General features: G+C 37.3%; 1 protein-coding gene across 2 annotated transcripts; it reads left to right on the forward strand.

The window, feature by feature from the left end:
- Nucleotides 1–63: 63 nt before the first annotated feature.
- LOC110832158 (uncharacterized) lies at nt 64–12,381 on the forward strand. Of its 2 annotated transcripts, none has more exons than XM_022068920.2 (10): nt 64–466; nt 1,840–2,473; nt 2,875–3,011; nt 4,353–4,497; nt 5,681–5,852; nt 7,961–8,229; nt 8,396–8,577; nt 9,348–9,546; nt 9,866–11,158; nt 11,749–12,381. In XM_022068920.2, the coding sequence occupies exons 2-10, from the start codon at nt 2,093–2,095 to the stop codon at nt 11,830–11,832; spliced, it is 2,862 nt and encodes a 953-aa protein (XP_021924612.1). In that variant the 5' UTR covers nt 64–466; nt 1,840–2,092; the 3' UTR covers nt 11,833–12,381. The 2 variants fall into 2 exon arrangements, with proteins under 2 accessions (XP_021924612.1, XP_021924611.1); XM_022068919.2 differs by having other exon boundaries at nt 65–466; nt 11,765–12,381.
- Nucleotides 12,382–12,764: the final 383 nt, after the last annotated feature.

The following is a 12,764-nucleotide window of genomic DNA, read 5'->3' on the forward strand; positions in this document are numbered from 1 at the left end:
TTCTTTGTGCAAAATTTTCATCTGTGACTGGAATCTTTTAGCCATCGTTGGTTTTCGTTAATTGGTAACGGTGTTCAGTGTCGAAGTTATATCACGAAATGGATTTTGAATTTGAGTTCATATTTACTGAGCCATGTAGTTGTGACATGTGAATTAAACGCGTTCATTGTTCTTAGAGATATTTCTCTGGTGACAATTATTGAAGTTGTATTCAATTAGAAAAACAGCGGGTGTGTTGTCAAACTATATGTGCAAAGTGTCGCATTCCAGCTCTCATCTACAGAAAAGGAAAGGTTTCAATTTAGGCACCTAAATACGCAACTGAATTTTTTTATTAGTGAATACTAAGTTAGATAAGATAACTACTATAATGCATATGTACCACAAAAAATAACGTCGAAGTTCAGTTTGAGGTTATGGTTGCTCTGGATCCAAACCATTGGTTATTACACAGGGAAATGGCAAGGTAAGGTTTGGAACAAGAACTATGACAGCAATATGGCAGTAGTGATAGAGTAGAATAGAATAGAATAGAATTTATGTACATTCCGTAGATCCTTCATAGGCCTAAGCCAAGGATGTAGAACAGGTCATAGCACAAATACAATACTTGTTCTACATGTCTAAACTTCCATCCATATCCTTTCCAATTCATCTTTCACAGTCAGCTTTCCAGTATGCATTATGGAACTCATGCAGTTTAAAATGTGTCATTAAATAGCTCTATAGTAAATCAAAATATGGATATAGGACTCTAGAAATACTACTATCTTTTTGAAACTTAATGTCTATATATCCACGTAGACCAAGGCTATAAATGTACTTGCCACTGATCTCTGACAACTCACCTGTTGTATGGTGGTAAATGTGGTTTTGGAACTCTTCATGCATTTTTATACTGTGAGTTTTCCTGTGAGTGCGGATAGGGGCAGAAGACTATAATGCTCCTTCCGTCAAGTCAGACTGACCTGTTATGCATTAATTTTCTTCACATTCTGTCTAGAAAAGGCACTGTGTGCATGAGAAATTCAGTTGAGAATTGAATGTTAATACTGTTTTAATTTTCATGCAGTATTTTTTGTTGCATTTATATCTTTAAATATTTATACAAAGTCTCAAACATTTTCTTAAATCAATATTATGGGTTTGCTCACTTTTAAAAGCATAATTGTAATTTAAGGATTAATTGATCATACTTTATGCATGAAGATGGCTGTCTTCTGTTTTGGTTTTGAGGTTTTCATGACAGTGAGTCTGAAGATGACTGTTTTGTAGGTTGTTGCGCTGTGTAGTCTGCTGGGAGTTTACTGACATTTCAGAGGTCCTTGCTGTCTTCATCATCGCCCTGATGATGGAGGCAGGTAGGATCTCTGAAGTGTCGGTAAACTTCTACCAGACTACACAGCGCAGCAACCCAGACTAAATGCTGTGAAAACCTCAAATCCTACATACTTTATGATTGTTTACTTTAGTCTTTGTAAGGATTTATAAATTACACATTAACTCTCCCTGACCTCAACATGAAATTATGTCCGTGCTGTGCGAGCTGTCTTCACCTTATGCTTTCATGCTAACAGTACCGAGTTGTTTCTGGAATGCTGTTAACATCTTTAACACAATATTTGAACCGTAGAAGCATGGGTAATCAAAAGGTAAAGAATCATTCAGTGTGAGATTGTAGTTGTAATTGTGCTACATTTTGTATAATTGGAATAATTAATTGTAAATTCTATTTTCAAATGGCCCATTAGGCTAGGGTGGAATTTAAATTCCCAGCATTTCAGGGAAAGAGTAAAATTTTAAAATATGGAGAGAAGTTTTGTACTTTTATTTTCTCAGGATTATTGGAACTGCAAGTAATGAAGTTAAGAGGTGTATCATCATTTGGTAAAACATTAAGGGTGGAGATCACATTCAGCAATGATCTGAATTGAATAAATGACATAAGGAACTGTCAAAGTTGAAAGTTGTAATAAGAATGGATGGAGACTGAGGAATAATAATAGTATATGAAGCATCAACTGACAGGAAGAATCTTGTGAAATCATACAGCTTATAAAGTAATGAACCAGTAACAAAAATTGTGCCAGACATGTTGCCTAGTATGCCTTTAATTTCTACGCCATTTAAGGAGATTTACAGTGTGTTAGAATCTAGTCCAGATGGGCATTTACAAATGGAAATATCTGAATCAAGTTCACTGCACCAGCCTTCATCTTCTACATCACCACCATTGCCGGAAGTACTCAGTGTCTCACACACTTGCTCTGACCCTAGAATTAATCTTGAGAAGGAGAGCCAGGGCCATATATCAATAAAAGCATTGGACTTGAGTGTAACAGCAAATGTTTCTTCAAAGAAGTCCTCACCATTAAAACATGTTACACCAATCCTTAAGAAATACAATACTCATCGTAAAGGAAAGGGAAGTAAGAAGGTTTCATTAATTAACAAAGGAATCATTAATGATCAGGTAAGACAAATTTTACATTTTTTGAAGCGGTCAGTCGTGAATTTAATTGGGTTGATAATGAAATTTTAGGTTCTCTTGGTGGTGAATAGTTGATGATAAAATTCTGAGTTATGACAGCATGTAGACTTGTAACCAGGTACTAACAGAATAATGCAATAAACATTAATATTATATCATACTACTTGTACAAGCATCAAAGTCAAGATATTACGAATAAATGCAGAAATATTTCAACAAATAATAGTATCTCAAGTCAGTTTTATGACCAGACAGTTCTAAAGTTCTAATTGCCATTACTGTCTTTCATGATCTATTGTAAAACATGTAGACACTCATTTTAGTTTATGAGGTCACTGCAGACTGGATTTATTTTAAAACATAAGTGTTAATTTCTTTTGTAGCCCCATCTTCAGCAAGGTAATGATAAACAGGGTCTGCGCCCAATTGCTCCAAAGCCCTTAAAGGTCATGTTTCCATCTGAAAAGAAACATCAGCAGGAGGGGAACCTGCAGTTGGATCAAGTTTTGCTGAAAGATGTGTAAGATATAATTGTGGTGTGCATGGTGCAGTGTTATTACTGTGGGTGAAAATATAACAGTGTGACAGAAATAGGGCTTAAGTATTTTCAGTTTGTGTGCTGTAGTTTTTGAGTATTAACTGCATAGAGAAGTTTCTTTAATAGTTCTGTGGGTGAAACTTCCAGGCTCTGTCCCTAGTACAAATTACGATTCACCTGGTCTTTTTTATCACCTCTTTTTCCTCAACTATGTGCTTACTCTCTGTTGAATAGCATCCCGCTCCTTTGTGCATCCAATCAGACTGGTCACCTCCCACTCACTACTGACCACCTGATCTTTATGAGGGTTTCCATATCCCCCCAAAATACATTCACTATGTAGGTGGCAACTGCATTTCTTGTGAAAACATTGGTAATCCTTTAACATTCTACACAGCATATTTCCAAAAGCCAATGTTATACACTGTTCACTATTCATTTTATCTTTTTTATCTCATTCTATAATATATAAAAGTAATATCTGCAGGTGATGAAACATAATCATGCAATATAAGAATGGATGACTTTTGAAAACATAAAATTCCTGTGGTGCACATTTATATTAAATTTAATAAAATATGAATTTTGAATATTGTGAAATTACTTGCTATGAAATTACCTAAATGCAGTTCCACATCAAATAACATGGATAATTAACATACACAGCAGGTTCAACATCAACCAGATAATTACCATTTGTTGATGTGGTAAAGGAACTGTGAGTTTGCCTCTTCTTTACAAATTTTCTGCGCACACGTAATGTTTGAAAACACTAAAAGTTCATAAAGAGGAATTCATCTGGTATCCACATAATTTTCAAAATTTTTGGAAAGATATAAACATGTTTAAATTCCGCACCTGCAACTTGACCTGAATTTGACCACTGACCAGAAATAAGCCAGCTGGGCAGCCAGTGTTTGAATTCTAGCACATGCAAAATGTGCCCTCTTTGCCACCACATTCACATCAGCTATGGGGGCCCATCCATCCGCCTTGCATTCCTGCAAGCATTAAGTGACAGAATCATAGGCTGTTTCACCTATCATACTCATTTGAACTTGTCTCCCTTCAAGAGAGCTTTTTATTCAATTACTTACATATTTATTTTTAAATCTTAAAGTTGTTCTGTTATGTCTGCATGTAACGTGTCATATCACCATATTCTTAACTTCACCAACATTTTTTGTAGTGTTTGTACATTCACCTTTATGTGAGTTGCTAATGGACTGTAGTCAAAGTGTACAATTTGTATTGCTTTAGCATACTTCAAACGACCAGTTGCGTAGACTTTATTCAGCTGTGACTTTTCCCTCCTCTTGACAGTGGTGAGGATGGAACAGAAGTGGAGCAAGAAGTATCTTGTGGGGCTGATGTAGCGACTGGAACACCAGGTGGATCTGAAGAAATGAAGGAGATGGGTAATGATGAGAAGACCTCAGAATATAGGGATGTGTCAGCAGAACAAAAGGTTTGAATGAAGGGAGAATTAGATTTTATGGGATATGGGAGAGACATGTGCGGTTTAGTCCTGATTATTCAACCTGATTCGGACTAAAGGATAGTCAGATAATACAGAAATGTCAGATAATATGAAAGGGTAAATATCAACTCAATTTATGGTATTATTAAATTATGAAGAGAATATAATACACTAAAGGAACTGAGTATATAAAATGTAGAAGGTGTGTGGTGGGAGAGTATTATTCATTTTGCTACATGTTTAGTTGACCGTTGATAAAATGGAGTGTTCTGACACAGCATGTCAGATAAAATGGAATGAATGTTAGATAATCAGGACTTTGCTGTATATGAATGTTATCTCGATTGACTGCAAGTGGTCATTTGTTTGTTATATATACATAGTTAAGATGTGGGAAGATTTAATGTCAGGAAATATGTTTCCTTGACAAAAATAATTTATTTTAGTTTAGTACATGTAGACTGTATTTAAAATACTTGGAAGGAAAAAGCACTTGAAGATGGGACTTAAAATGGTTGTAATAGGATGTTTGTGGATTGGACTTATCTGACTCTGGATAGGGCCCAGTGGCAGGCACTTGTCAACACAGTAATGAATAATCAGGTTCTGTAAAAGGCACCGAATTTCTTGACCAGCTTTGTTATCAGCTTCTTAAGAAGTACTCTACTCTATGAAGTTTTTATAAATTGTAGATTAGTGTGATACATATAGAATATAAATAAAGGAAGGGTATTAGAGAGTGGACAGTATATGTTTATGTAGGTTTGAGGTTTAAATTCATAGTATGATATTATTTTTATTTTATAAGCTGCTCAAGAAGTACCCTGGTCCATGCAGTTCATTAGTTCATAGCCAGGAGATCCCACATTCATTTCTCAGCTTATATTGCAGCTGGCTACCCTGACTCAGGTTTTCATAATTGTCTGTAGTCGTCCTTTCGGATGCTGGGATAGTACTGTAAAGCAGGCCTTGATCACATCCTTTCCAGTGAACTTTTCACAGCCATCTTCCCATTCAGTGCTGTTATAACACACTTGAGAAAGTGTTGTTAAATAAACTAAGAAATGGGCATAAATTCTGTGTTAACCGTACATCAGGACAAGTTACTTGAGTTGAAATTTGATATGACATTGAAGGAAACTAATTTTTTGTTTTGAATGTTTTCTGATAGGATAAAGAAAATGAACTAACTGCTCTTATGTCAGCAAGCATAACTGTACGTTCATCAAAAGGACGTGCTGCAAAAGTTATGAGAAAGAAATCAAAGCAACTAAAGGATATGGAATCAACTTTGGCATTGTTAACACCAGACAACACTGTTGTGAGAGAGGAAAAATCATATGGTAATTTCTGTATTATTAACTAACATTGGTAGCGGAACCCAAACTTTCAGCCAATACCACTAAAGCCAGAGCCGTTAGACAGAAGAATGTCACTCCAGTCATGCCCACCTCAGATCCCCATGACCTGTCTCTCTAAGATCCATCTTCATGTTATACTCCTATCTCCTTGGTTGTCGAAGTGGATGTTTTTAAAGAGATTTCTCCAGCAAAATTTTGTGTGCTCATCTTAGTACACACTTCATGGTCATCAACCAATTTATACAGCGCTGTGTGACCTGTATAAATCAAAGCCACAAAGTAATCATTATGTAATAACTTAAATTGCTCACTGCACCCTTCTTTGGTCTATATATTTGTCTGAGCCAGTTTTATATTTGGTTTTGCATGTTGTTGGTCTAATGTCTTGTGAATTCTTTTCCTTAGGTTTCTGCTGCTGGAGTTCAGTGTACAGTTTTGGCTTTTGTGGATGAACCGTGTCAAGTGGTAAAAATTATATCTTTTAACAAACATTGCAATATCCATCTTCAGGGTGCAGTGTTTTCTGAAATGTTGGATAATTTTCAGTGTTCAGCATGGCTCATCCCATAAAGCCGAAGTTGTATGTATATCTTGTGAAATCTACATTTTTTATTTTTTTGTGTTCCTCCATTATCAAACATGACAACATAAAAAAATAATGATTGATATTGAGGTGGAATCAATTGAAACTTCATCAGGCCAAGTGATACCCAATGTGTGTTGTGTGTAATGTATATACGAGGTGCGATCGGAAAGTTTCCAGACTGCGCGTATAAAAACCCGTACACTTATCTCAGGTATTAAATTCATCCATCACCCTCGAAGTAGTTCCCTGGGAGTGAACACAACGATCCCAGCGCCGCTGCCAAGCCTGGAAGCATTTCTGGAAATCTTTGTTTGTCAGCCTGTCAAGCACCATCTGCGATTCTGCCTGAATCTCTTCTATCGTCTCAAATCTCCTTCCCTTTAGCTGAATTTTCATCTTTGGGAAGAGGAAGAAGTCACACGGAGCTTAGAAAGGAAGTTGGGGTCAGTTCTTGCAAGATCTTTGAGCTCCTGACAAACGAGAAGTCGATTCTGCTTCTGGTCCTCAGACAGGAGCCTTGGCACAAACTTGGCTGCGATGCGTCGCATGTGGAGTTCTTCCTTTAGAATCAGCTGACAGGTCCCATAGCTTATCCCAACAATGTCGTACAAGTCGTTGATGGTACGACATGGATCTTCGTGAATGGCCTGCCGAATCTTCATAACATTTTCGGGCGTTGTGCTCGAAGATGGTCGTCCAGAACTCTCGTCATCATCGACAGAGGTTCGGCCATTTTTAAAACGTGAATGCCACACAAAAGTTTGTGCACGACCCATTGCGGACTGCCCAAATGCTTGCTTTAGCATTTCATAGGTTTCCGTAGCCGTTTTGGCGAGTCTTTGGCAAAATTTGATGCACACGCCATTCCGAAATCGCAGGAGGGTCGGTGTAATGCACTACCAAAACGCCCGTAACTAAGAAACAAATGCTAATTCGATGATGCAGGCTGGCACACTGATTCACTATGAATGTAGGCCGCACCCCCTAGCGGCAGAACCTCGTACTACATCCGGTTCGCCGTCTATTGACACAGTCTTGAAACTTTCCGATTGCATCTCGTATATTATGAGCAGTCAGAGTCTGATTTAAAAAATATACATTCTTTGTCTGGTTTTGTTATGTTTCCCCTTCTATAACACAGATATGGTTTTTGTGATGGCTTCTCACCAACTGTAGGAAGATGTATTGTCTGTGTCAGTTTACTTGGTGTGTGGACATATCTGTAGTTATTTTGACTCTGCTTATTACGGCTTGATTTATGCATCAGATAACATTCTGCGTGGAAACCGTCACTCCTGTGTTACTAGTGCACATTCCTCTTATTTAGTGTTCATTGGATAAATCTTATTTTGACTGAATGATGAGCGTGGTATCACACTAACTTTCCTTCCTTCTAGCTCTGCCTTTTTAAGGCTTGGAGTTAAATGGCATGAACGGTTGTCATTATGGATCGTATCTTAAGATTTTTTAAATTTCTTCTAGTAGTTCTGTGCTTGTGTTACAGGATTTGCACAGGCATATTTCTTGAAAGTGAAGGAGAGACTTGAAGGAACTGATATATACCAAGAATTCCTGCATATAATGAATGAATTTGGAACAAGTATTGCAGATGTGTCTGATTTATACAAGAAAGTAACTGCAGTACTAAATCAGCATCCTGACCTCTGTGAAGAGTTTGTGGCTTTCCTTCTTCCAGAGCAAGCAATGCAATGTGGAAAGTTTATGGAATATCTCATGGTGACTAAAATGAGAGACTTCTTTCGGAAGTTAGAGGTGTGTATAGTTTGTCATCCAAATCTGTTTCTAACTGAAATTACTTTTTTTACTCAACTTATTAATGTTACAGAAGGAAAAAGGAATGTGGGAAGAAATTGAAGGAGGAGGAGCAGCTACAGGAAGACAGACTAATATGTACATTTTTATGATTTTATCTTTCCAGATTTACTTTGAGAAGCAGCCACAACAAATGCAAAAAATTTATACAAATCTGTCTGCATTGAGTAACCAAGCAAGCGTTTCAGTTGCAGATGTCCGTAGTGCTATACTCCCCTTACTTAAAGGCAATTCTCTCTTAATAGACAACTTTTTGGCTTTATTGCCACATGAAAAACCTGCAGAGAGGTAAGCTTCCTTCATCTTCCATGGATGTTTCCAAGCTTGTAGTCAGACTATGCATAGGCATTTCTGGAAAAAACTGCATACTGAGGAGCTTCATAATTTGTTATGGTGTAATAAAATCAAGGAGAATGAGGTGGGGGCTAATTGTAATATGCATGGGGCAAAATTGTCAAATTGGACAAAGTTGGTGCTTGAGAAAATATCAGGTTCTGAAGAAGGAACTTGCTGCATGGAATTTATGTAATAATATAGGAAAAGGTTATTGAACTATTGTATTAATGTGTTTGAAAATTATAGTTTTGTTCTAGAAGGCAATCCACCTCTTGCTTCGGACATTAATTAAACCTCCCGTGTTGTTATTAATTGGTCTACACCATTAAATAGTCTTACATTTCAAAAATGTAAAACAATTTCCTCAGTCAGAGGTGCCTGAAGGAATCCTTAAAATTTCAGTTTGCATAGTGTAAAAAGTTTTAAGTAATGAAATTAATCATGAATCATTAATCTTCTGGTCTGTTGCACTGTTTAGTTTCATAGAAATTGACTGAAATTTCAGAGGGCAATTCTGCCTCTGTCATCGGGGCCACATTCTTTCACATATGTTTCAATTTATGATTCATTATCATAGTACTATTTAATGCAGTTTTACATGTACAGTTGAAAAAGCATAAGAAAATAACCCAAGGATCAGAAATATTTTTTATTGGTATATTTTTAAGGTTTTAATGTTTACTGAAACATAATGATGAGAATAATTTATAATTTGTGCTTAGTCTGATGCCAGAATTTGAAGACATGGTTCTTGGAGATGTGGATAATGAACAGCTGGGTGAGGAAGATCTGTTTGAGACGCTTGTTGTGCCAGACCAGCAAGATGCATATGGTGGTGATACTTGTGCCTGCACCTGTCACAGCTCCCGTGATGACAAGTATCACAGCCAAGCTGCACACTGTATGTCCTGTGGCACTAGGGTAAGACATATGAAGTCAGCTATCTTATGCTTCATTCTTTCATTTAGTTACAAATGGCAGGAGGATTACTCTTTGTCACATGTCATGGGGTTGTGCTTATTCACAATATTTGTAGGTATTTTCTAGTCTGTCTAGGCAAATCCTGGGTTAGTATCTGCAAATATGCCAGTGTGGTTTTATCCATGTGTTATTATTCCATCTTCTCATCTTATTCAAAGCTCTCTATATCTATCTATCTATCTATCTACATATATATATATATATATATATATATATATATATATAAATGGCCTAAGATTAAATCATTATTATGTTTCAGTTTATTCATGGGAAAGTATTTCTGCAGACAGGGAAAGTCCTGCGACCCGCAAAAGTTGTATTTGACACTGAAAGTATTGATGACAGCATCAACAGGCTATCAGCCAAAAGTAAACCCAAGGGGCGAAGTAGAAGGAGAGCAGCAAGTCATACTGAAGTTGCCAGTGGCAGTAAAGACAACTCGCCAGTGAAACATGTTAATAACAGCCATAGCGCTGATGCATGTAATGAGGTAAATGAAAATGGAGGAGCCAATAACACAACATTTAAATCAAATATAAAGTCATCTTCACCAAAACATGCTCGTACATCTAAAACAAAATCTTCTGGTACCACCTATAAGGGGCGTGAAAAAGCTAATCCTGTGAAGACTATGAGCCCTTCTAAGGGCTTCACTCATGAAGAGAGAGGGACTTCAGTTCACAAAGAGGAGCAGAAACAGTCTGCTTCTGTCCGTTCCAGTAGACTCAGCTGCAGCAGACAGATTTCTCTTTCAACGAAGCCCGTGGTATTGCTGCATAATATTGCAAGTGACATTAACAGTTCCTCGCTTTGTATTACTGTGCCGAAAGTATCATGTAGAAACAACAGTGGTCAGCATTCTCCTGTATTTCATGACAGGACATCTGTTTCCTCCACAGCTGTTACTGATAGCAATACTCCAAGCACTGTGTTAAATAATGCTGAGAACACAATATTGTCCATTCCTGCCATTAGCACGGAATGGCCCAACCCGGTCCTCCCCGCTGTAACTGGTTTTTGTGGTAGTCTGTGTATTTCATTGCCGGAAATAGCGCATGATGAAAGCGCTGTTTTGCCTCCACATACAGCACCTGTAAATTTAAGTGCAGGGGACTTAAGTATACTGCCAGATGCCATTCACAGCAGGAAGGATGCCAGGTTTGACCCTGCAGATATAGGTAATTTGTCAGGTAATGTAGAAGGATCTGCAGGTTCAAATGTTGAGACTTGTGGTCGAGCATCGTGTGAAGTTGATTATGTTTCAGAATGTGAAGACATGAGTGTTATGGAGGTTGCTGCTTGTGATACAACAATGATTGATGTTACGATGTCAGAATATGATGGTCAGGTATCAGCTTCTGAAAGTGCAAAGATAGATCAGGATGATGAACCCAATGAATCAAATGAGGCAGGTTGTAATAGTGATGCCACTTCAGGTTTATGGACCAGAGAAGAAGATAAGATTATACTTCAGATGTTTCAGTTGGACTGTAGTATGGAGCAGACATTTATCAAAATCAGTGAACAGCTCCCTCTCCGCACTTTGGACGAGGTAAGTGTTTATTTATTATCTTCCCTGACCTGCAGCTATTTCTAGTTACTTAATATGATAAACAGCTTCAAAATGCAGTGTTGTTTCTAAGAAACATGTTTACTGTGCTGACTGAGACTTGTCTAAAGTAGAAAACATTCTCATGACTTTTAGTTTGAGTTATTGTGAAAATGTCATGTATCACCCAAAAGGGCTGCCCAGATTTTCCCATGTGGTCAAAGAATATAATATTTTATTTTATAAGAATTCTTGTTACATAAAGTGATTAAAAATCTGTTCATGAAGTGTGTATTGTTATTTGTGTACAGGCACATGAAGAAGTTAATGAACACTTTAATTTTGTTATGATGTATACCTAAAAGAGGAAAGAGTACATGTGTGATCATTTAACCTTTATTGTCCATGCAGCTTACACATGATCCAGAGGCCATCATACTGCTAAATTGTTAATCCAGGGCCTAAAGTCCAGCTGGCAGCTCTGTAATATAGAGATTTAAACCCCATGTTCCTATAGGCTGAAGTCTCAATGATAGAATTTGTAATTCTTAACTGTTGGTATTTGCACATGGATTGTATCTATTGCATATTAGATGGGTTTCTTTTCAGATAAGAAGCAGGTTTCAAATATTGATGGCCCTACTGCAGCAGATGACTGCAGCAAAGATGGAAGATGATTCAAACAGTTCTGGCCAATAGACACTCTGCAGGCAGACCTTTTTTTTTAGCAGCTGTCTCACAATATTATTAAAATTAATTAGGTTAAGATACAGTGAGATATGGAGAACTATATTTTTTGTGGCACATTACCAGGTATTGGAGGAAAAATATAGTTCTTCCTTCAGGCATTCTTATTTCCAGTGCAGTATTGGTATAGAAATCATTTGATGAAAGTCAGAGAAATACTTTTTAAAGATTATCAGACAATTGAATACAATTGAGCAAGTAATACGAATAGAATACAATTATGTTCAATGTACTATTATATTCTAAATAAGAATTATAATTAAAATCACACTGAAATTGTTTTTGCAGGACATTTTAATGTGTAAAAAATATCTCTGTGGAAGACTTCTAAAGGAAAGATGATTTTTTTCATATATCTAGGAACAGCATTTTCAAATGTAAAAAATTGACAGTGGAACCACGGTTCCCTACTTAACGTTGAATAACGTTTAACTGTAGAATTATATTTGTACTGAAATAAAATTTTATTTACACATTAATGTATACCTTTACATCTTATCTATACGTGACATCCGCCGACAGCTTATCTACGTGTTGCGTCATGTACTCTACACACTCACTCTAGAACCGTTCTTTGTTACTAAATAAATGGCCAAAACTCTAAACCATAAGAGTTAGCCCCGACTTCCGACAGGCCGTCGCTACAAAGACCACCTTCGACAGACTGTGAGGCACCGACCGACTCAAGCAGAGACAGGGTGAAGCACAGAGCGCTGCAAGGGGAGGCCCTGTGTGGCACAGGCAGTGTCCAGCGCAGTTTGGGTGAAGCACAGACCGTGTCAGCAGAGGTGGGTGAGGTACAGACAGGCCGTCCCTGCAAGGACCTGGTTCAACAGACGGTGAGGCACAGAATGACTCAAGC

The sequence above is a fragment of the Zootermopsis nevadensis genome, unplaced genomic scaffold (genome assembly GCF_977971745.1).
Source record: "Zootermopsis nevadensis isolate Lab colony 2312 unplaced genomic scaffold, Znev_1.0 Znev_ptg000028l, whole genome shotgun sequence".
Classification (NCBI taxonomy): domain Eukaryota; kingdom Metazoa; phylum Arthropoda; class Insecta; order Blattodea; family Termopsidae; genus Zootermopsis; species Zootermopsis nevadensis.

Coding starts and splice junctions, on each gene's coding strand:
- LOC110832158 (XM_022068919.2), top strand. CDS start 2,093: ATGTTGCCTAGTATGCCTTTAATTTCTACGCCATTTAAGGAGATTTAC. Junction 4,498..5,680: donor ATGTGTCAGCAGAACAAAAG/GTTTGAATGAAG, acceptor GTTTTCTGATAG/GATAAAGAAAATGAACTAAC. Junction 11,159..11,764: donor CTCTCCGCACTTTGGACGAG/GTAAGTGTTTAT, acceptor GTTTCTTTTCAG/ATAAGAAGCAGGTTTCAAAT.